At 50.2% G+C, this 24,413-nt stretch overlaps 1 protein-coding gene across 3 annotated transcripts in view; it reads left to right on the top strand.

Annotated features, from left to right (window-relative positions):
- Nucleotides 1-18,355, top strand: part of JADE2 (jade family PHD finger 2) — a 53,953-nt gene extending 35,598 nt beyond the window's left edge. For 2 of the 3 annotated variants that reach the window (XM_042826055.1, XM_042826056.1), the window contains exons 7-12: nt 2,012-2,179; nt 3,077-3,193; nt 8,508-8,969; nt 11,008-11,125; nt 14,722-14,850; nt 16,424-18,355. In XM_042826055.1, the coding sequence (XP_042681989.1) occupies nt 2,012-2,179; nt 3,077-3,193; nt 8,508-8,969; nt 11,008-11,125; nt 14,722-14,850; nt 16,424-17,268 (1,839 nt within the window). In that variant the 3' untranslated portion in view covers nt 17,269-18,355. The remainder of the gene's footprint in view (nt 1-2,011; nt 2,180-3,076; nt 3,194-8,507; nt 8,970-11,007; nt 11,126-14,721; nt 14,851-16,423) is intronic. The other variant, XM_042826057.1, reaches the window with a different exon arrangement.
- The last annotated feature ends 6,058 nt before the right edge of the window (nt 18,356-24,413 follow it).

Raw genomic sequence — 24,413 nt, 5'->3', positions numbered from 1 at the left:
GGGTGTTTTGTTGGCTTTTTTTTTCTCTCCATTTTCTCATCTTTTGGGCAGCTTTTCCATCAGCATTTCCTGGAGGTGGGAGAGTGCTGGAGATATGTATAGTTGAGAGAGGTGGGTGTTTTGAATGGTTTCCATCAGTGAATCAGATTCCACAAAATACCAGGATGATTTGGGGATGGTTTGGAGTTGGTTTCTTTTTTTTTTTTTTTTTTTTTTTTTTGGTTTTTTTTTTTTTGTGAACAAAAGTGGAAATTTCTGGCCGTGGGCTGACGTGTGCCCATTGTGCAGCAGTGTGGGGGCCAGGCTCCATCAGGACAGACGGATGGACCCGGCAGCAGCCTCAGTGCTGGGAGCAGCATGATGCTGCGGATTGGATTTAAAGGCTGTTGAAAGAAATGGCTGATTTTATCTTATTTTTGGGGCACATACTCGGGTCTGAACCCCAGCACCCACTTGGAAGCTTTTAGAGATCCCATCTCTTTCCCCATTCACAAAGCAACAAAGCCCAGAGCCTCCAAGCAGAGGAGGAGCCATGGTCAGATATGCATGCTGGGTTTGTTTGTTTGGTTTTGCCTAATACCAAATCAGGTGCTTTATAAAAATCTCTTACAGAAATGATCTGTCTGTCCCATTTGCAGGTGCTTTGAAACACATTTAAGTCTCTGTGAACCATGTAGACCTGCAGCAGTCATATTACCTCCTTTATTTTCCCAATAGTATGTTCAAAAAGTGACTTTTTCTCCATGGAAGTTACTACTGTCAGAGTCCATTTGTGGTTTGGGGCAACTTAAAATTGTGCTACAAAGTCTCTCCCCGGCTGTGAGGGCTGAGCATCCCCTTTTCCCATGCTAGTGTACCATACTCATGTAATTACTTGTTATTAATCATCTCTCCTAACATAATGGCACAGGGACAAGCTTCTTCACTGCTCTCAGAAACCCTCAGTGCTGTGAGACTTCCTGCAGCCTCATGTCAGTGGCCAAGGCAGCTGCCTGCTACTCTTTAAAACTCCTTAAGTACAAGTTATAGAGACCTGCTGGTTAAAGACTGTCCAGTTTTAGTGGTATGTAACTTACAATCATAAGTTACTGCTGAAGTGGAAAGTATTTTATCATTATCATTATGTGATACAGCTTATCATTTGGCTCTTCCCCAAGTACGGAAGAGAAATATTTATTGAGCCCCTTGGCTTGTCTGTGCCGTGTGTTATCGCAGCAGGTCTGCTGGCTCTGCAGGCAGCAGAGTCCTTTTGTTCTCTTCTGCTTCCCACTGCCTTGGCCACAGATATGTCCTCGTGTCCTTTGGGTTTATCACTCTTCCTGATTGGGGCTCCTCCCTTCTGATTTATATTCATTACTGTCAGTTTCCCCTTTTTACTTTTACGCAGTTGTTTTCACTTCCCCCTTTGGTCTGTGCTGGGTGTTTAACCAGTGTGGCCATTTTTCCCAATTGTAGGGTTGTGGCTTCACAGCCCTTATCTACCCTCGAGGTAGATTCACCACCCCATGCCTCGTGGGATGGGTCAGCTCAAGGTGTGTTTGTGCTCCTCTCATGCTGGTTTTACATTCTCATTGCCCATCCTTTGCACACAGAGAGCTGCTGATGCAAACCCCATGTCTCTGGGTCACTGGACCAGGTCACACCCAAGCTGGCAGTTCTGTGAGCCACTGTAATTTTGGAGTTGTTCAGAAGTGCATGTGTAATAAGTGGGCAGATGTCCGTATCGTGGAGCTGCTCTCACTGCTTTTGCTCCCGTTTGCAGGACACAAAGCACATTTATACACTCAGCTTTTAATTAAAACCCAGGACATATTGATACAGCATGAGTATCCATGTGAAAATAAGGAATGTGACAAGGAAGGAAGAACTTAAACTGGCTGCTTTAATTGCAGTTTTGTGTCTGCTGTTCTTTACCAGGACACCCAGATACTGTGGCGATAAGTGTGCCATGCTGCAGGAGGATGCTCACTGCAGGATGGCCAGGTTAACCAACCTTCCTCCTGTCTCACAGGCATGCTATGGCATCCTGAAGGTCCCCATTGGCAGCTGGCTGTGCCGGACCTGCGCCCTCGGCGTCCAGCCCAAGTGTTTGCTGTGCCCGAAGAGAGGGGGAGCACTGAAGCCCACTCGGAGCGGGACAAAATGGGTCCACGTTAGCTGTGCCTTATGGATACCTGAAGTAAGTAAGATGCTTTCCAACCTTCTCTTGAAATATGGCACAGACATGATTTCCAGGTGTAGCGAAAATGCAAAGTCACAGCTTGAAGCAGTGATGGAGCACCTGCTGGGAAGGCAGGGCCAACCCAGGGGAGCTCAGGTGCATGCAATGCAGCTGAGTGACTGGAAGGGCTGGAGCCAGGATCCACCCCTTCCCAGACCTCATTTAAACGTCGGCAGTGGAGGCAAGGGGATCCTTGCCTGCGTGAGGCCTTCCAAAGTAAGCAGATTTTCATCCTTCATTCCTGTATCCATGGCTGCTGCATTTGGGCTTGCCATCGTTTGCTGCAGCCCAGAACTTTGCTACTCCACTATTGTTGCTGTACTTTCCATCATGTTATAGCATTACCCCAGGTCTGAGCTTAGATATCCATCAACAGCAATTCTAGTTGGGCTCATTGAGCCCTGCTGAGGTTGGAGCTGCAGTGCCCATCAGGCACCAAGCTGAGTGTTTAATTAGCAGCCAAGCAGCTCTCCCCATTAAGGAGGACACTGGAGGGTGCAAGCTGCTGCCCTGCTCATGGGAAACACCCACGCTCCCCAAGGAGGGGTGAAGTATCATATTGTCCTCCCTTGATGTGAAGTGCAAAGAGGAGTGCCAGAGAGACAAGGACATACCAGCATTCAGAACAATAAGGGCAAACACTAGCTCAAATTGGCAGGCAGGTGGATGCAAAAGAAAGTCCAGAGCATTGTCTATAGCTGTTTCTGGTTTTTGTGTTGGTTTTTTACCCAAGTTATGAGTGACTTGAAAAATAAGAAACAAAATATCCACCCCTCATTCTGACTGCTTCAGATATCCCCGTAGGAGATTTGGGATAGCAACAGGTATTGACAGTGTCTTCTATTTTGTGACCAGGTTAGCATTGGATGTCCTGAAAAAATGGAACCCATTACAAAGATCTCACATATCCCAGCAAGCAGATGGGCTTTGTCCTGCAGCCTCTGCAAGGAGTGCACTGGGACCTGCATTCAGGTACGTGAATCAGCAGCAAGGAAACTCAGACCCCATGGTTGTGCCTATAGTAGCCAGAAGAGATTCTTGATTCTTGAGTTGGTGGACGAGATCCAGGCTGGGTTCATTTCTGGCCTGAGTCCCAAGATCACACCTAAAAAGAAGTGTGAGCACCAATCAGACATCATCAGCTGTTGTTGTTTGCAGTCTTTTAATGTATTGAGTGCTAGGAATCTAGATGAACTTTCTTTTGGGTAATGCAGTGATGTTGCTGTGGTGACACTAATTATCAGGACTGCAGATGACCTTAGTTGGAGATCAGGAACCCCCAGCGGAAGGGCTTGGCGTGGCTGCCAGGAAGTCCATTTCTCATGGGATTTGAAGCCTGAGCATTTCACAAGCTGTAGGGTTGGATGTGAAGCCTTTCTCGAGGGGGACAGCAGGAAGCCTCAGGATCAGGCAGCTCACCCCCCCTCCCCCCCCTCCCCCCCCCAAAAGCCTGCTGGCTTGCAAAATAGAGTATTTACTGCGTATTACATTCCCAGATGTTCTCCTGTTTTGCTGCACCTAAGCTGAGCACCGCAGACATCCGATTTCCTGCTCTTCCCACAGCAGCAGCATGCTGACGAGGTGGTGAGGTGTTCAGCTAAAAGCAGAAGCTCAGGACTCTCCTCTTACAGAAGTGGGACAGAGCTTCAGGGCTATGCTCTCAGTGCAGAAGCTTTGCTGGGTCACTTGCATCAAGCTTCACCCTGGCGGTCCCCGGGGATGGGCTGGGATCTGCAGCTGTATGGTGCCGGTGCTCATGCTTTCCTTGGCAGACCAGATGTGGAAGCAGTCTTGGCATGCAGTAGGGACATGGAATAGCCATTAAGCGTTGAAAAATAGGGAGAAAGGTTTGGATGCATCCCAATCCCAGCTAATCAGCTCCTGTACAGCACTGGGAGCTGCGCCGCGGGGGTGGATGCGTGCGACAGTGAGTACTGGAGAGCAGAGCAGCTGGCTGGTGGCAGGAGGGTGATGGAACAGGGCTGCGCGCTGCGCTGCGTTGGTGTGACTGCCTCAGGTTTAATACTCTAAAGGGAGCTATTTAAAAGCAATCCCCTTAGCTTGAAATGAAACCTCACAATACTTCTTTAAATCTCTAGTGTTGACTCACTTCTTTCTTTTTTCTTTTTTCTTTTTTTTGATGGTTCTGGGTGGATCTGCTTATTCACCCTGCCAGATGGAGATACTGTGTCATAGCAGCAACTGCTTTCAAAGAACGGAAGGGCAGGGAGAGGAGGCAAACAGGCTTGGCAGCATCAAAGAAAATTCAGCTCCTCCGGGGCTTCATCCTCTCAGCACCGGCATTACGTGTTAGCAGTGCAGTCCCTGGGACTGCATGGATTTGCATTAAATGTCACTTGAAATGGAACAGGAGCTTTACTGTCCGATGTGACTTCATGAGGCTGTCACTGGAGTGTCTGCTGATGCTACCTGAATGCTTTCAGGGTGATTTTGTTTCAAGGAAAAGGAGGAAAAGGAAGCAAGCAGTGCCTTTGTTTGAGGATTTGTGGAGTAAATCAGCAGGCTCGCTCGTAGATAAATAAACATGTTCCATACGCATCAGAGGTGGAGAGCTGTGTTTTGAGAGCTGATGTTTATGGAGCATATTTTTGATTAGTGCCTGTTTATACAGGTGTAATCTAACTACCTTTGTCAGCGTTTTAGGTTTATGACACAGCTCTGAAAGAAGAGGGTTGTTTGCTGTTAAAGCACTCAGCTTTCACTCCTGGCAGCACGCGCTGATGCTCCAGGTGCCCACAGGCTGCAGAAGGTCCTTGCTGCTTCCAGGACAGGTTTATCTGAGTGACTGGAACCAGGCTGAGCCAGGACAAGAGGCAATATCCCTGGAAGGGAGCTGGAGAGCAGGAGCCTGTCATCCCCAACAGGCATGTGGGTGCCTACAGACAGAACTGCAGCTTCAGGAACCTCCACTGTTGTCAGAGACCAATGTGAGGCATCTCTGTGTGTTGAGGTATTTCTTCCCATCTAGATTTGACTGCCAAAAGGGAAGCATACCTTCTGCCCTCTCCAACTCTCTGTGCCCTCTCCAACTCTCTGTGCCCTCTCCAACTCTCTGTGCCCTCTCCAACTCTCTGTGCCCTCTCCAACTCTCTGTGCCTCTGATGTTGCTGCTTGCACATCATTACTTCTCTTGTTTTTCTGGTAGAAAGCTGTAAACCTGCTGTAGTTGATCCAGTGCTCCCTTGTGCTGGATATAATAATACAGCCCTGAAAACACACTTTTCCCATCCCCTCTTAAGGGGAAGTCATGACTTTATGTGGTGGTTCTTGTGGTCAGACATCAGGATGTGCCAAGGAGCACTCAGTATCCAGCAGGAATTTTCTTGTTTGCATTGCTGAACTACAAGAGAGAGTGCCAGGAGCCAGGATGTGTGCAGCCCACGTCCTCGCACACTTGTGGACAAAGAAACCCAGTGCCCTCCTTGCTGGAAACAGCAACTGTCTCCTCTAAAAGAACTTGCTTTTCAGGACAGCCCGAAGAGATGCATCTCTGTTAGCTGGTGGCAGTCTTCTGCAATAGACATTATCTTTTGCTGATGTCATGCAAAAACTTGAGAATTGTGAGCGGGGGAAGAGCGGTGTGGGTGCTCACCAACATCCTGAGCCCTAGCGTGAAGTGGGGCCCTGTCATCCTCCAAGGACACAGCGGGGCTGAAATTGCATGTTCTGTCTGAAAACTGCCACCAGGAACCAACCCATCTGTGGTCACTAAAAATCACATGGCATTTCTTTGTGAGGATGCAGAAGTGTCGTATCTGATGGCTTGGCTGGGGTTCAGCACTGGTAATTGGTTTTTCCTTCCTAAATTTCCCTTGCAGTTCTTTTGGAGTAGCCACTTCCTTCCACTTCTGCCCCAGAACTGCAGCACAGCACCGCTGTAAGCTGTTAAACATCTGCTGGGTTTCATGGTTAGCAGTATTTGAATTTCATGGGCAGATAAAGTCATCCCTCTACTTCTTCCCACCAAGATTTGTTTGAGGACTAATTAACAGCCCGCATCGATCTCTGGGGCAGCCTTCACCATCTCAGAATTTTGTTTGGGAATGGATTTGCTTCTACCTGGTGCAGCAGATGTTCTGAAATCCTGGAGCTAAAGGAACTGTGGGACAAGGAGCAGGATTGGATGCAGAGCGGGTCAGGGAGTGCCCACTCTGTACGCCCAGGCTGTTCTATGTGGCAGCACCCACACAGATGAGTCCGTCCCGGCACCACTGTGCTCACCAGGGCTGGGATGGATCGATGTGTGCCTACTTCTGGCTCAGACAAGGTCACTGAGAGCTCTGACTGGGTTTGATCCTTTGTTGCCCTGTCATTGGAGCAGCCTCATTGTTTTGTTTGCATTTTGGGCGCAGTTTCTGACAACTGCTGCTTGCCATCTGCTGGAAGAGGAATCCAGGGTGTACGTCATTCACTTTGCTTTATTCCTGAGGTGTGATTGCCCCTGCTGCTGGTGCTGTCCCAGTGAGCCCTGGATGTGCTGACAATGCCATCACGCTGCTGTGGGTTGTCCCCAGCACAGGCTGCTGTGTCCCTGTCTCTGTAGGTATTTATGTGCACTGCAACACAAAAGGATCTTCCCGATGATTTAATCTGAAGCACCCCCAGCTGTTACACCAAAATAGACACAACAGTATGTCCATGGCTATATATCTCTGTGCAGTAAGATTACCATCTTGGCTACCAGACAAGAAAACTCAATCAAAGGAACTTACAGCTGGCAAAGGCTTCCAACCTTAATGTGCCATTAAAGTGAGGAAGAGGGACTCCATCAAATGACATTGCGTCTCCTCCTTGTAGTAAATCTCTCTCCGTGACTGCAGGAGCGAGCGTGTGCACTTTAAAAGCCAGCACATGATATATTAACTCCTCCAAAAGCTGGCAGCCACCTTCACAAGCAGTTCCGGGCTGAAATTAGGAATAAGAGGATGTATTTGAATAGAGTGAGTTGAGCTGTTTGTATTCCATGTCAGCACCTGGAGATGTGAGTATGGATGGATGTGGCAAGTAGGTGGATGCCAAGTCCCAGCCCTGGTGGCAGCCATGTGCCACCACCTGCTCCACCAGCAGCATATCACTGCTGGGAGACTAATACTAATGCTTGGCAAACCAACTTCTGGTCCTCAGATACTAGCAGCATTTCTTTTCTGTTCATTTTGAACATGAAAGTGCAGCACAGCAGAGCCCTGGTGGAACCCTACAGCATCCTGGTGGTTTGTGTTCCGTGTGCAGGGAGGTTCGTGGCCAGGCTGCTGCTGCACCCCGCTGCCCTGCCAGAGCAGTCCCTGCATAATGCTGAAATGCTGTGCTACAGTAATAGTTCACTTAAAATGCCTCCTTATTGCAGTTTAAATGGTCATTAGCAGCTGGAGGAGACTGATTTCTTACGGGTTATGGTTGAAGCAATTACCTGACATTCTGAGCCATTAAAAAACGGTTAATGAACAGAGGGGGAGAATGTGCTGATGTGGAAATTGGTGATGTTCTGGTGGTGGGTTGCTTTTTGTCTGTAGGAAACCAGGTTTGGGGTTCATCTGTTTTGCTGTCTGTGAGATTCAAGTAACGGAAGTGTAAGGTAAGTTAGGGAAATGGTTAAAGCTTTCATCTGGTGCACATCTGGTAAGTCTAGTCACTGAAGCAATTCTCAAACCTTATTTTGTGAATATATAGAGCATATTTGCTCTGTATATGGCGAATTTCGTTTTTCTTTCCTATTTTTTTTTTTTAAATGGAGCTAATTAAAGTCTGTATAGCTTCCAGAAGAGTAAGGGATCGTAATCTGGAGCATTGGCTGCTGCTTACGTACTCCGTTCACTCCCAAACCTTAACACCTGTAGGCTGTCATTAACAATGGCATAGGAATGGAGTAGGGTAGGGAACAGGATGAAATAAAGATGGAAATTTCTCAGGATAAATCAGCTTTCAATCTCTGGGCATCCCACTGGCCGTGTGTTGTTGATGTGTTGCCGGAAGAACTGTCAGAGTCTTGTATTTGTGGTAGGTGAAAGGCATCAGGGCTTGTCACAGAGAACACAAGCAGGTTAGGTGAGGAGGTGCCTGGTGAGCCCTGGGTTCCTTCTGATGGGGATTTTGGTGCCCACCCTCACTGGTGTGTAGGACTCGGGCAATGTAGCCTGAGCAATGCGTGTTACTGAGCATCCATGGCTTGGGGGCGGTGCTGTCCCCCTGAGGGCATCACTCCTTTAGTGAAGCTGTGTCTTGTGGTCCCGTTGTGCCCTCACCACCAGCCCTGTCCTTCTCCCCACAGTGCTCCATGCCCGCCTGCGTCACCGCATTCCACGTCACCTGCGCCTTTGACCACAACCTCGACATGCGGACTATTTTAGCAGACAACGATGAAGTGAAGTTCAAGTCCTTCTGCCTGGAGCACAGCACCGGTGCCACCAAACTACCTGAGGAGACACGGACAGAGCCTGATCAAGCCCAGCTGGACCTGGAGAAGGTGACGCTGCGGAAGCAAAAGCTCCAGCAGCTGGAGGAGGACTTCTATGAACTCGTGAAGCCTTCCGAGGTGGCAGAGAACCTTGATTTAAGCGAGTCGCTGGTGGATTTTGTGTATCAGTACTGGAAGCTGAAGAGGAAAGCAAACTCCAACAAACCACTGCTGACACCAAAAACGGATGAAGTGGACAACTTGGCTCAGCAGGAGCAGGATGTTCTCTACCGGCGCTTGAAGCTTTTCACACACCTCAGGCAAGACCTGGAGAGGGTGAGTGTGGCTTTTCCTGTAATGGCAAACCCCTGTGCTCCGTCAGGGCTGTTGTTGCTGGAGGGACGTGGTGGTGTATCCTGTAAAGAGCACTGTGCTGAGCTGTCCCGGGAGGCTCTCACCTGGCCAGGGTGGATTTGGGATGATGGCAGCTCCCAGCAGCTTTCCAGGCAATATTTAGAAGTGAACCAAGGGTTGAGGTCTGCAAATGTGCCAGTCCCATTTCCTGGGTATCCTGATGTGGTCCTTCCCACTTTTCCTCCTTTTCTTCTTGGCTCTTTTTGCTTTAAAGCCTTTACCAAGAGCTGGCTGTTTAAATGAGCTGTACAAAAAGCTGTATGGTTCCCAGGCTTTCTTCCCAGCATCTCAGCTTGGCTGGGGGAAGCAGTGCGGGTGGTGTTTTACTGTCTAAGTGTGTGTAAATACCAGCAGTCTCTAAGCAGAGTGCAAGTGATGCTTTCTTCCAGGAGTATAAAATTGCAGAGAGGAGATATTGCCAAACACTTTGATATACTGCTTGCCAGAGGCAGTTGTTTTCCTCATAAAGAAATTTCAGTTTGATGTTTTCTTCCATCCAGAACAAAAAAAGAGAATGTAGTAAAATATGAAAAAGCAAGCTATGTGCTGTATATTTACAGCCAGGAGATGGGGGGAGTGGGGGGAAGAAAAGAAAAAAAGAAAGAACTTTTCTCTCCTGTACACCTGAGTGCTCCCAAACTGTCCCCAGGCTACTTGCTGTATCCACGTGTGGGTTCATAGCTCAGCTAACCCCACTGAAAGCATCCATGCATCCTGGGGGAGCACTGCATGGCTGCAGCCCTGGTAACAGAGCTGAGCTGCCCCCAGTTATGCTGCACACAGTGGCACTGAGCTGTGGCACTGAGTTGGCACTGGAGCTGTCTGCAGCTGCACGCCCATGAGGAACAACTGTGATGCCAATGGTTTGCATGAGAGCTGCAAGCAGTGGGGGATGCATCCTGCCCCCGATGGATGTGCTGGTAGGGGTTTGTCCTGGGGGGGCTGGGGCTGGAGAAGGGAGCTAGGGAAAAGCTTATTTCTTTTGCTTGGTTGTTTGCACTTAGAGCTTCCCTCTCGGTTGGTAAAATGTCATGAGCTGTAGTACAAAACAAAGTGAGACTGCAGGTACCTGTGGGGCAAACGTAAATCAGTGTGTGGAGGGGAAGGTGCTGGCCAGCTGTGGGTCAGGACAGCCAACCTGCACGTGGTTACTGGCACAGTCTGATGTCAGCTGGGTGTTCTGCTGCATTTGTACATGATCAGCACCTGCTGTAGGGCAGTGGGCAGTTCTGCATGGCTCATGCAGGCAGCACAGCTATGCTGCTGCCCCACACTGCTGGGCCTGGCTCTGCCCTCCTTGCCAACCTCCATGCTGGATGCAAAAGAAGAATTCATGGATAAAAGTGGAAATAGTTCTCCAATAGCCCCACAACTTCTGGTGCAAGTCCTGGTGTGAGGGAGCCCATGATAGGAGGAAATGCCCTAGACCCCAACTGCATTACAGTGTTGCTCCCGCAGCATCCCAACCTCTGAGACATGGAATCCTTTAGAAACATTAACTGTATCATTAGGCCTGTGAGCAATTGATGGGAGATTACAACAGTTTATGCATCCACACTGTTGCTGCGTGATTTCTGGTAAGGTACCTGGGGATCTCTTGGCTCTATTCCCTTTTGGTGAGCATTGCTCTCTTTATGCACTGGCGTTCAGCAGCAGCACAGGTTGAACAACGCACTGCAGGTTAATCCTGACTGCTCAGGGCCGGTGCCCTGGCCCTGTTTTCCTGCCTAAGAGCTGTGTTAGAAAGCATGGGTGCAGGAGTGTGAATCCTGCTTGTGAGCTCAGCCTGTGAAGGAGAGGTTACAGACTAACATGGGTGTTTGTGTACAACCCGGGGGAGGCTGGGACAAGGGGATGGACGCCGGGCACAGAGCTGTCCCCAGGCAGCAGAGCAGTGATGCAGCTTGGGAACTCATTTCCAGCCCTGCTAAACCAGATGCTGTTTCTTGTGTTTCTGTAGGTTAGAAATCTCTGTTACATGGTGACGAGACGGGAGAAAATGAAACACACCATTTGTAAACTCCAGGAGCAGATCTTCCACCTGCAGATGATTCTCATTGAGAAAGATCTTTACCCAGGTCAGTACTGCTTGCAGGAGCTGTTCAGTGCCATCCTCTGAACCTCAGTCCCCCAGCAGAGGAAGGCAGAACCACCCCTGCCCTGCTGGGTGCTTCCAGCGCAGCTCCTGTGTTGATTCATCAAACACTTAGAGCTTTGTTCTCAAGCATGCAATAATGCCTTACCGTGGGTGACTGAGGTGCCAGCAGTCCTTGCTGTCACACATCCCTCCCAACCCTCTCTCAGATGAATGCTGTTAGGTGCTGGTGCTAAAAAACAGAATCCCAGGGTTTACATGAAGGTGCTGCTGCAGGAACACTTGGTTCTGTTCCTTGTTTTGAAGGCACGGAGCTGCTCCTCAGCACTGCCTGGCTCTATGATACAGCTCTGGGGTCTGTTTGGTTTCCTCTGGTTGTGTCAGAAGTTGAGCTGTGGATGGCATGGCTTTTACCTCCTTCAGCTCTGCGGCCTGTAGTTTTTCCTGCTCCTCATTCTGGTTAGTGGGAATGACACGCGTACTTCTTGCAAAGCCTCTGGCACCTCTTCATTAAGAAATACTGAAATAAAGTTGCTTTCCTTCTGTCTTTTTTTTTTCTTTTCTTTTTTTCCCCTTTTGTGCCCAAACCCACAGCCCTGCATCCCTCCTCCTTTTTTCAGTGGCAGCACAGGACCAGGCTCTGTGGCTGCAGAACAGTTTTTCCAGAAGCAGCATCTGGAGCTTTGGCAAACACATCCGACTCTTGTTGTGTTTGTGGCTTTGGAGTTGCATTTGAAGCCATCACATGTTTGGGGTTTCTTCAGGAACTGTCTGGGCTGAGCTTTCCTTTACAAAAGTTTCCTTTGACTGAAGTTTTGGAGGCCAAGACGTGTGTGTGTTGAGACGTGTGGGGCTTGGATCCTCTGCAGATTGCCCTGCGTGGCCAGAGCTGGGCAGCACAGGGCCCAGGGTGTGCAATGAGGATGTGGGCTGATGGCAGGGGCAGGTTGCTGCTCCCCTGGTTAACAGGTTTCACTGGAAGGGCTGCTTCAGGAGCACAGCCTGCTGTCACGTTGGCTGTTTGGGGAAGGTGGCTGAACCCAGTTCTTCAGCTGGATCCTTTTCCAGGAAGGCTTTTGACAGGGTGGGAATTCGCCTTCCAGCACAGCGCTGAATGGAGCTGGAGCACCAGAGCATGGGGTGAGAGCTCCCAGTGGGGTTAGGGGTGCAGTGGGGGGAACTGGAATACCTGTGAGTGTTTAGCCTGCCCTGAGGACTGTAGTTATGGGGTGATTCTTACAGCAGATGCAGGCTTTTTAATTGAGTTTTGATGCAAGTGGTATTCTCATGTAGCCCCAAACACTTTGCATTTACCCGTGAGCTTTATGCTGCTGAGCCAAGCTGCTGTTCACCTGCTGTGTGCCTCCCTGGCGCCTCCCTTTCCGTGGGTCAAAGAGCATTTTGATGTTCTATTTTCTGTTGGCAGCGCAGCTCCCCACTGTGGGGTAGCACATCCCACCCCTCAGGCCATCCTTCCTCCAACCCTACACACTGCTCCCCTCCTCGGTGCCCACATCCCACCTCTGCCACCCTCATCCTGCACAATGCTCTCAGCACCCACGTTTTGCTGGGTCTCCTCGCTTCAGGTGACTTAGAGCTCAAGATCCTCAGCAGCTCACAGCACCAAACCTATGGATACCATGCTGCTGCGTTCTGCATCGTTAGTGACTGGAGAGTGGTTTGGTGGCTGAGTGAGTTGCAGTCAATGGGGAATGGTCCCTGTAGCAATCCCTCTGTGCTGCTCCTGGCTGGATTGCTCTGCATGCCTGCAGTTTCTCAGAAAAGGAAGAAAATCTGCATTGTTTTGCCCGGACAAAGCTGGTTTTTAACTGCTTTCATTGTAGCTATAACCAAAGTCTTTTGGGCTTATCCCAGAGATGGTTTTAGCTCAGGTTGCTTTTGGAATGGCTCCCATATGAAGCGCCATTCTTGAGGGGTTTATTTTTTCTCACTGATAAATGATGATTTCAGCAGGAGATTTTTAATAAAATCAGTGAGAACTGCCCATGTAAGATGAACCCATCTCTCTCTCCCTTATTTTTATTGCATGAAGCAGACAGAAAACGCTGTCTGGCTTTGAAACATGGTTGCTATTTTGACAGGTCCCTCTTCAAAAAGTAATGTTCACGTTTTTCTTTAGATCCATTGTGCTGTCCAAACAAAGATATGTTTTCATTTTGCAAGCAAAGTGAAAAATGTGTCTGTTCTTCTTGTTATTTGGCAGGAATGCAGCAAATACCCATTTTGCTTTTGCTTTTCTTTCTTGTGGTGAGCACTGTGCTTGTGAGGGGTTCTGGCAACCCTGGGAGTGTAAATCCCCTGTGCATGCAGGTGCTGTGCAGATGCCCTCCTCTGCTTGCCCCATGCATTTCCAGCCCAGCTGGAAGGAGAGGGGCTGTTCTGTGGGATTCCCCCATCCAACACAGCAAATCGATGCACTTGCATCAGGAGCAGTGTCCAGTTCTTAACATCATTGCTTTGGTAGCTGCTTGGCTTGTGCAGGTCTGAGCTGTTGGCCAGGCTGACAACCTGCATGGCTCACCTCCATCAGCTGCCCAAACGCTGGTGTAAGAGCAGTGTCCTTCCCCCTTCAAAAGTCAATATGGATGTTTTAGCACGGAATTCTCTGGGCCTGAGAGAGTAACTAAAAACCTTTGGAGTATTGCGCTTGGCAATACAAGTTGTACTTTTATAGGGTATGTATTTGTCCTGTTTACCCAAGAGGAATAAATCCAGTAGAAATTCAAAACCATTTAGGAAACATTGATTTTTAGCTGAATGGCTGCATAGCTTGCAGTTACATTCCTGGCTTTCCATAGGCTGTGTTGCTCATCTTTCCTCCTCCGTTTAGCTGTGTTCAATACACTGGTTTTATAGCTTTGTTTTTTTCCACCACTGCCTGGTATGAGTGTAAACAGTTACCACAGCTGAAAGGTAAAATCACACCAAGGTTTGCTATAAAATGCTGCCAATGCTACATGCTTTGCAGCTCAGTCTGTCCTGCAGCTGTGTCCACAGCTAGCCTGGGCCGTGCACAGGCAGTTTCCATGATGTGCCCAGCAGGTTCAGAGGGTGCCTGGTCTCCTGGAGGGCTTCAGAACAGTTTGTGTGCATTCCTGCTCTCCTGGATGGTTTCTGAATGGAGTTTGGGGTTCTTTCTCATCTCCTGGTGAGTTTCATAGTGAGGTTTGGGCTTGTTCCTGATCTCTGTGAATCTTCCAGAGCAGATGTTTCTCATCTTCTGGAAGGTTTCAGAGCAAAGTTTGGGGGTGTCCCTCTTGTTTCTTCCTACAGCCCCCAAATCCATTCCAGAAGGGTGCCCTGGTGGCTGCAAAATTTCTAGTGAGCCTGCTGCCTTCAGTGGCACTGCTTCTGCGGCCATGCCAAGATCACAGCCACAGCCCAAACCTCTTTTATGTAGCCTACAGGATTCACGTTTCCTTAACCTATAGAGATGTGAGCCTACTTTTGGCTAAGAAGTAGCACAGCCTTCGTCCCTACAGTGTGTGCCCTGTGGAGCTGGCTCATCCTGGTGCCTCGTCTCACACGCGGTTTTCCTTTTTCTTTAAAAAATGCCAGAACAAACTGGGAAGAAGACAAAGGGTAAGAAAAGTGATCCGAGAAGGAAAGGAAGAGATGGTAGAAAAAATAGCCCTGAGAAGAAAGAAAAAAGGAAATCAGTCAACGAAACTGTGTTGGGACAACTGGGTAAGTCTGATTTTATGGGCACAGAGCTTCTCGTGGGCTGGCGGCTCTCCAGAGGCTCCTGCTTTTGGAGAGCAGTGTTGAGGAGCGCGGTGCAGCCCCCAGCCCATCCCATGTGGGATCAGCCCCAGCATGCCACGGCCACAGCGCTGCAGCAGAGACCTCACCCTGCTGGGTCCAGGCTGTAAAACAGCCTCGGGGTTGCACAGTGTGCAAGAATAGCTGCAATTGCACTCAGTGATAAAATCAGACTTACCCACTTCAAAGCAGGGCAGATCCTGTGCATCTTCTGTGCCATTTTGCTTGCATGAACCTCCAGCGCCATCAGTGACATTCCAGCTGATGCTTCTCCCACCTCCTGCTCTGCTCCGTCAGCTGCATCCCCACCAGCAGAGCAGGGGGAGTTTTCTGGGGCAAGCTGTCATATTGAATGGGGGCCTACAGGGTTGTGGAAAGAAACTGCCTTTCAGTCAGTCTGGAAAACCAGGCAGCAGAGAAGAGGAATGAGGTCTTGCAGAGCTTCACCAGGGTCTTGTAGTGTGCTGGATTTTACAAATTGCTTGAGGCATCGCTTGGGGCTGCCGTGATGGGGGAGGAACCTTGGGGTGCCCTGAGCTCATCGTCCCTGAGCTGATGGGGGTTGTTCTGTAGAACATCAGGATTGTTCTGTAGAAGGACCATAGGGGAACTTCCTTGGGGTGACAGTTCCTAGGCTGGGCTCGCTGCAGCTTCATAGCAGCAGTTAACTTCTGGGGTGCTTACCCATGCAGTCATGCATCATCTGGGGGGATATGTTCACCGTGCTGTGAGTCAGAGCACCACCGCTCCATCTCTGCATTGCTACTTTGACAGGCAAGCACTCACAGCAAAAATCAGATCTCATCTTTCCCCCAGCCCTGAAGGAAGCTGTGATGTCAGACCGATGGGTTTCTGTTGCAGGGATTGAAGCTGGTTGTGCCTGTGTGCCTTTGGCATTGCTTCTCGGTCTGCTGATTTGGCACGTCCCAGCCCATCATGCTCACTCTTGCTCTCAGACAGAATTATTAGGATGCTTTTCAGCTTTTTCCATTCCAGCCTGTCATCTCTGCTGCTGCTCTTTGATTCTCATGCTTCCAAGTGCTCGGTGAGAGCTCCCAGACCCTCCTCCCATCTCACCCAAGCCGTGCTGCGTTAGGGTTCACTGCCTGTTCAGGAGTGTGCTGGGAACTGGGTTAGCACAGTGCTGTGGGCATTGGGCAGCAGTGGGGGTCAGACAGGATGCATCCCTGGGCAGGACTGTGCAGCAGCTCCTGGGAGGGGATGCTGATCCCTCCTTGTCCTGCTGCCCCTGCACTGCACCGCGGGTCCAGGCTGCTTTTCAGTGCTGCAGGAAGATGCTCTGCTCAGATCTGTATGTGGTGTGACCCTAGGGTCAAATTAACACAGCAGCAAGCCCCCTCCTGGTTCCTCACGAGGCACGCTGAGTCGTTTTGAGTTTATCCAGCATCAGGGAGTTTTGCTGAGCGCTGTGTGTTCTTATTCAAAGGGAAGAGCTGCTTCTGGTTCCTGAGCCAGTTCTCCACCTTTGTTTTCCCAGGCTTGTCGACTTCCTTCCCCATCGACGGGACCTTCTTCAACAGCTGGCTGGCGCAGTCGGTGCAGATCACAGCTGAGAACATGGCCATGAGCGAGTGGTCCCTGAACAACGCGCACCACGAGGACAGCACGCCCGGCCTGTCCGAGGAGCTGCTCCAGGACGAGGAGACGCTGCTCAGCTTCATGATGGACCACTCCCTGAGGTCCCCCTTCAAACAGAGCGAGGCCGCCAAGAAGGTGAAAAGCAAAACGAGAACGAACACTAAGAAAAAGCTGCCCAGGAGCGGCCTGACCGCCGTCTTCAGGAGCCAGCAGGAGGGCTCGGAGCGGTGGACTAACCACACCAGCGACCTGTCAGACGATGCTGCCAAGCCCTGCGCCCAGGAATCGCGGCCCGGCAGGTCGGAGAAAGGGGCGGCGAGGCCCGCGGACCGCAGGGGATCAGGAGAGGCAAAAAGGGCAGCGAGGAAGGGGCCCGGCCCCAAAGGCAGCGACCCGCCGGCCCCGAGGGGCTGCACCGGAGAGGAGGAGGCGGTGGTGGCGGCCAACGGCGCTCGGCCCGAGCCCAACCCCACGGCTCAAGTGCCTGACCCCGTAGGTAGCCCGAAAACCGTCGTGCGGTTCAAATTACCAAAGGAGAGCCGAGGGACTCGGCGCTCGCAGCCCCCCAAGACCGATGGCCCCGGAGGGCCCCCCCTGCACCGCTTCGAGGCCGAGACGGACGGCTACTTCTCCGACGCCGAGATGAGCGACTCGGACGGGGAGCCGCGGGGCGGCCGGGCGCAGCGGGGCCAGCTGGAGCCGGGCGGCGAGGAGATCGTACGGATGAGCATCCTGGCTTCCTAACGGCACGCGGCCACCCCGCTCCTCCCGTCACAACTGCCATGGCCAATTTCTGCCTAGTATCACAGCGAGAGGGGGATTTTTAATCTGTATATATAGTTGGAAATTCGGCACCGTTGTCTTTCTCTTCTCTTTTTGCCTGAGATACAGCTTCAGCTTCACCGACGTAGATTGCCGTGACAGTAGTTGTCCCCTCCGGCTGCCCCGCTCCCTGTGGAGGTGGCCACGCGATGGGCATTATTCCAGAGGGGCAGATCTCCCTCCTTGGGCTGTATCGGGGTAAAGGCAGGGGCCGGGAGCTGAGCAGGGAAGCCAGCCATGGGCACGTGCATTGACAAGGGAGGAAAGTACACGATGCTAACATAAATAACGACAAAAGCACAACGAGTTTGGTGGGGGGGAAGCGCTCGGGGCGGGAGAGAGCCACGTTACGTTTGTGTTTGTAGAAAAACCTCAGTCATTGCTTTTTTTCCCTTCTGATTGGAAACCATCCCAGGTTGTTCCTGTCCCCGAGGTGGCACCTCGGCCGCAGCCCCCAGAAGCAGTTTGCTCGGGTTCATGGGTTAGCGCTCAGCAAGCTGGAATGGAGGCGTGGGGAAGGACAGAGAGGGAAAAATCTTTTAGGAGCACTGGGGGGACTGGGCAGCCTGCACCCACCCGAGCCTCCCCTGCACAGCAGCGTGCTCAGCCCCAGGCACTGCAGCCAGGGGGAAGGAGCACGTTCAGCCCTCTGATTTTCCAACGAAATGCTACAATGGAAATGATGAATTTATTCCTCCCTGTCCTTTATCCTGTATTTTTTTTGTTTTTTTGGTTTTTTTTTTTTTATTCCTTAAATCCTGGTTACGAGCTGTTGACTCCTTGTGGGAGGGTGATTCACAGAAGCTGACATTATAAATATGACAATAATTTAATGCATAAAATGTCCCCAATAAGCCTTAAATGTTGTTCAAAGCCCATGTTACCGACGAGTCAGGCGAATTTCCGTGTTTGCACTTAATTGCACCATTACTTCAGTTTTGGCTTCAAAGGTCACAGTGAAGTCGCGCTACGTGTTTTATTGGAGTGACCCCAGTGTGAGCTCAGGGAACAAAAAAAAAAAAAAAAGGAATTCACTGAAAATTTTGTTGTTGTTGTTTTTTAAAAATAATAATAAAAAATGTTTAAAAAAGAAAAAAAAAAAAAAAAAAGAAACTAACTAACCTGGGACACTTCTGCAACTGGTTAAACCCATCACTTCAAACAGAAAACCTTACTACAGTTGTCCAACAGAACAGTCAAATCTTTTTTGTGGATGCCAAAGAATACGTTGACAGTCGAGCAGCACAGCCAGAAACTGGAAACTTGTCACTAGGAACAATTGGGAGTTATTTAGCAACCAAGGACTAAAGACACACTCATGCACACTGCTGCGGCGTTAGGTTCCAAGCTTGCTGAAGGGGTGCTGAGCCCACGCCCCTCCGTTTTGATTTCCAGTGCTTTTTGCTCATTTCACTGTGAGCTTTCTTCTGATACTCTGAGACTCCTTTAACTGACTGTCCCGGTGTTTTAGAGTAGATGAGCTTTATCAGCCTTCAGAGAGTCCTTACTAGCGGTCAGATTGCAGCCCGGCTGACCCCAGGCAGCACGCAGCCCCAGGTGCCCCCCGAGCTGGGATGGAGCACCCAGATCACAGCTGCACCGCGGGGAGCAGAACCACGGATCGGCCAAACGGGAACCACCTCCCATAGCAATTCATCCACCGAGGTTGGAGGTGAAAATCTGCTCATTAATTAAGGCTCGGTATGTTCAGATAATGTTAAATACAGTAAATAGGACTTAGTTTATCTTATCAGGCTTGCTAGCTTTAGCTACAGTATCCTAGTATAAGAGTCATACCAATAATCAATATGCTGCCTTTTAATGAATCTTGCTTCCGTGTGCTTCACTCAGTTATGGTTAAACAAAAGCAATCCACAACTTTTCACTGTACACAGCTCCACTCATCGGCTTCTGCACTCCTTGTCTTCTCAGTACAGGAAAGCAAACGGGGGACCCTGCGGAACAGCCCCAGCCGCACGGTTCGGCACTGGGTCGGGAGGAGCCGGGGGGCTGCGTGATGAGAGCGATGCACAAAGGGCCGTATTTTTTTTTTTGATGATGCTGTAAAATGTATTTTGAGATGAAAGAGAATCTAAGGGGTTTATTTTGCTAGAGAAAAATATTGTCTTTTCAGATGTATAAACCGCAGTTTGCACTGTAAGAGCGCCCGTCGCCTCGGCAGCGGGGCAGCCCCATCCAGCAGCCCCGGCACCAGCACAGTGCTGGCTCAGCCCCGCTCACAGCCCCGCTCCCCAAACCCAAACCCATCCATCCTTCGCCCCTCTGGCCGTGCCTGGGGCTGTTGGTTCCTCCGGGTCGCCCCGTTTGCTCCATCCGCACACAGCCCAGACCCACCCCACGTCAGTCACAGGAAACGATATGAATGTCGCAGGAGGAGGAAACCCTTCTGTTTTCTTTGTTTCAAAGAACGTGATGTGCCATTTGTTAATAGAAAAGAGAAATATTGAAAATATATTGAAAAGAGCAATTTTAAATTATTTTTGGCTTATGTTGCAATATTTATTTTCTTGTATTAGAAATTCCTTTGTAGAGAAAAAAAAAATGTATTTTTCATTAATGCAAAAACCTATTTCTCCTTTTTGTACATTTTCCATGTTAGTTAATCCTTAAAGCAATATAATGTTATCAGACTCGTTCTGTGTGAGACTGTATTATGCATGCTCTTTGTGTTGCCTTGGAATAGCTCTGTCTGCCATTATTTTCATCCTGTTTAGGTACAGTGTATGCTTTAATACACATTGGGACCATGGCCCATGGCTTATGAGAGAAAAACAAAACCGAAACAACAAAACGAAACCTTTGCATTCCTCAATGTGTTGGCAAATGCAGTCAATAAAGCAGTGTTTTACGTGTGCGTGCATATTGGCGTGCTCTGTGCCACTGAGTGCTGTGGGTATCTCTGCCCAAGGGGTTTGCACTGAATTTCCATTGCTGGGCATCAGAGGTGCCCCCACGCCATGGAGACGTGGCACGTGGGGACGTGGTTACGGTGGAGGGATGGGGTTGGATGGGGGATCTGAGAGCTCTTTCCTACCCAAACGCTTCTGTTCTCTGAAACACCAGTGGGATGGAGATGTCCCCGTAAATCCGCAGCGATGGATGTGGAAGTGAATGAATTTCCCCTCAGCTTCCCCTGGAAGGATCGCAGTAGGATCTTCTTCATTGTGTTTAATGAAGTGCTGGTGGCACCACGTTGCTTTCTTTCCCCATTACAGCCACTGCTGTGCTGCTGTGTAACCACCTCAGATGTGACAAGAGTGCCTTTGGTATTCATTCTTCTACAGTGAATACGTCGAGGGGAGGCATTTAGTGCTCTAAAAATAGTTCCCTGGCTTTGGATTTCCATGTAGGGCTGTAAATGATGTGTTTGCCATGATTGCAACAGATGAATAATAAAAAGCTCTAAAAAAAAAAAACCAAAAAACAAAAAAACAAACTTCCAACTTACCACAAAACGAGGGAAACATCCAACGTCAGCCCAAGGATCTGGCTGTGATCTGCTGTCCCAAAGCACCCCCAGGGGCTGCTGATGTCTCACCCACCCAGGCGCTCCAACCGCCTTCCCCATTCCTAAGACAAAAGCCAGAATACTCACAAGTGGAATGAGGATGGTTTTAATGCAGCCTCAGCAAGCCCATCACCCATCCATGAGCTTTATTCATGTAGAGAGCAGAGCAAGTGGCAGTGGAGTCCTGGGGGGACTGATTGCATTGCTGGGGGTCGGGCTGCCCTGGGTGCCAACGCTCCGCTGAGCATCACAGTCGTGGTTCGGTGCAGGAGATGCTGCTGCACCTTCAGCTGCAATTGGGATTAAAATAATGGACCACGTGTGTATTTTAAGTGCCACTTTGTACAAAGCTGACAGTGAATGCTGGGAGAAAACGCAGAGGTTAAATCACTGCTGGTGCAGCACGGTCATTAGCAGCCCTACGATGGGATTGGAATGGTCTGATCAACGAAACAGGGAGAGAAAGCCAAATAACACATCCACAGCAAAGGGCTGCTGGGCTGTGCCTGGCAGGAGGTGTGCACTGCCCTGGGAGTGGGGCACCCCACTGGGGTGACCTTGGCATGAAGGAGGTGGCGCTGCCACCACGGGCAGAGCTGAAAATCTCTGTAGCATTCAGCATTTCCCCACCTGTCTGCTTCATTGGGATGAGTTGCCTGCCCACTTTCCCAAGCTTGCCAATGAAATTCCCTTCATTTGCCCATCTTGGGGCATTCAGTGTTTCTCAGGTGGAGCTGCAATGCAGAGCACACAGGTGCTGTGCGCTGTGTTCTATTCCTGCAGATTTTGCTGTCTTCTAGCTAATATTTAAGTATTGAGTGATTCCTTATTTAACTGCCCCATCTTATCTGTGTGGCATGAATCTGCAGCTGTGACATTTCAGGGTTATTGCCTTTGCAGCATCTGTACTAACAGAAGGATGAGAAATGTCACCGTGCACATGGGATGCACACATGGCAAACACACACCGAGCATTTGGGATTGTTTTACACGGAGAAAAAAAGACAAGGGATCGTTTCCCATGTGAGGAGCCCAGCAGTCACAGGGAAAAAAGTTACAGGTTGGCTCCAGGTGATGCTATCACTCCATTTCCCATGAGTTTGGCCTCGGGAAGAGGTTTTGCAGTGCAATCACCTGAAGTCTGCCCCGAAAAGGAGGGATGTTGGGATGGCAGCCATGCTGCAGTCCTGCAGATGAGGGCCCCATTTTGGGGTGCAGATGGGATCCAATGAGCATGAGGTCCCCAGGGGCACAGATCAGGACTGTCCCCATTCCACGGCACAGCATAATGCTACCATCTCAGTTCTGCTCTGAGTTTTGACTCATCCCTGCCTGACAGTCAGAGCGAAACTGGCAGGGGGACACAAAGCCCCAGGTGGAGGCAGCAGTGCTGGGGCTGCAGGGCTGCAGCAGGGATGTGCACTGCCCCCATGTTGGGATGAACATAATTGGAGCATTGGCACTGCCAGGAGTTGGCTTTCCAACCTGTGATGCCATTAGATTTAATGCGGAAGGCAAACCCCAGACTTTGGCCGCCCTGACCCAGCACTGTTCTTCACCCTGCTCCTCTAATGACTGTCCCAAATTCCCTGCAGCCGACCAGGAGGGTGCTCTGCACCCACACCATCACATGCAGCAATGGCTCCAAATTACCAAACCAACCATTTCCATGGATGGAAGTGCAGGCAGCCCAAGCTAGGAGGAACTGGGGGCTTCCAAAGAGACTGAACTGCTTCAGGAAGGACCTGCCAGCACTCCACGTGCCATGGCAGTGGACACATGGAGCTGGAACAGCACAGTGATAGCCTGAGCCTGAGCTCTGTGCTGTAGGAGCAAACAACTGCTGCTCTGTAGTGTCTCCAAGATGGAAATTGCTCCCTGTGAATCTCCCAGTGAGGAAAGGAGCTTCCAGCATGCAGAGCTTGGCTGTTCCTCAGCCTCTACCCAGAAGCAGGACCCCATCTCCATCCCCACCCATCTGTGTTCCCCCACACTGATGCCTCCTAATGAATGACCAAAAGTCAGCAGCTCTTTTTGTGTTAGATACTGAACAGACATAAGATGGTAACATCAGCTTAATTACAAAGTAATTAAGCCCTCATCTTCCTGTTATCTGCAGCTGTCAAGGAAAAGCTGAGAGGATCTGCTCATCTGTAAAAGCAGTCTCTCGTCCCTGCCGGGTTCCGAGGCATCAAAATAGGGGGAATTCTGCCTGCAGTGTGAGCTTGTCATCATTAACACTCAGTTGGGCTTCATTCTGATCTCTGGTGTGGAGCAGCTCCTGGGGAATGCCAAGGTGGAGAGGCCAGATGTGCCAACCTCTCAACATGCTGCCCATCACAACACGATGACCATCTCAACATGATGACCATCAGCCTGAACACCTGACGAAACACTGCACTACAGTTTGAAAGATTTCACTTAGGATTGTTTCTCTCTGACAAAAACCCATCTGCCTTGGTGATTACCACTACCATCCCATCAGCCAAAGGGAAGAACACCTTCAGCAGAGAAGAATATCCGGTTCAATTAAAGGAAGGATTCATTTTTGCAGGTAAAAAAGTGCAATACAGCCAAAGCTGGAGTGATCACACCCCTGTGCTCCTAAAGAGGGGCACCACTGAAGATGCCGAAAGAGCACAGCCCCATCCTGCCCCACACTTGCTGCTCTCTGGTCTCACCCGACCTCTGTGCTCAGCATTCCCCATTACATCCCCAGCGCTGCAACCAGCGACTCACTGCCTCCTGCAGCAGGTGCTCTCCTGGCCTGCAGCCCGCTGGCCTTCCCATCCTGCCTGCAGATGATGGAGCACTGAGTTCCTCATCAATGCCACCAACATAATTTTTCTTTGGCAACTTATTGACCAACATCACAGAATCATTAAAGACCTGCAAGATCCCCAAGCCCAGCTCCAGTCCATCTCCACCATAACTGCATCCCCAAGTGCCACATTCCCATGGCTCTGAACACCTCCAGGAATGGGGACTCCCCCACTCCCCAGGCAGCCTGTGTCCATGCATCACTGCTCTTTGCAGCTCCCTAATACCCAGCATGACCCTTCCTTGGCACCATGTGAGATCATCACCTCCTGTCCTATCACTTTTACCTGCGAGCAAGTTGCGCTGGAACAAAATTCTCTTCTGCTACCATCAAGTTTGACTCTCTGCTATTTGTCCTCATAGAAAATCAAGCAAACAGCTCGAAGGATGCTTCATTCCTCGGAAAGAATTCCTCTTGCGGCAGCATCGTGCACCAAAGGTTTGGAAATCATTACAGAAGAAGCCAGCGGCTGTGAGGTGACAGATGTAAGGGCTGCTGCCACCTATGGATGGAGAACTGCGGGAGCAGCCCGGCCTGCCCGCACCCATTGGCGCTGCGGGGTCTGAGCTTCCTCCTGCACAGAGCAACGCTGCAAGCAGGGGGCCGAGGGGAGCTGCTGCCCCCATGCAAACGCATGGAGTACAGTGAAGGACCTTTGATGGGAGCTTGCTTGGTTAATCTGGCTGCATCGTTTTCGTCGACAGCCCGTGGCTTATC

The sequence above is a fragment of the Centrocercus urophasianus genome, unplaced genomic scaffold, assembly GCF_019232065.1.
Source record: "Centrocercus urophasianus isolate 14NV4802_14NV808 unplaced genomic scaffold, USGS_Curo_1.0 seq_26, whole genome shotgun sequence".
Lineage (NCBI taxonomy): Eukaryota > Metazoa > Chordata > Aves > Galliformes > Phasianidae > Centrocercus > Centrocercus urophasianus.
The sequence above is the reverse complement of the archived record's forward strand: the minus strand, read 5'-3'. Positions and strand labels throughout refer to the sequence as shown.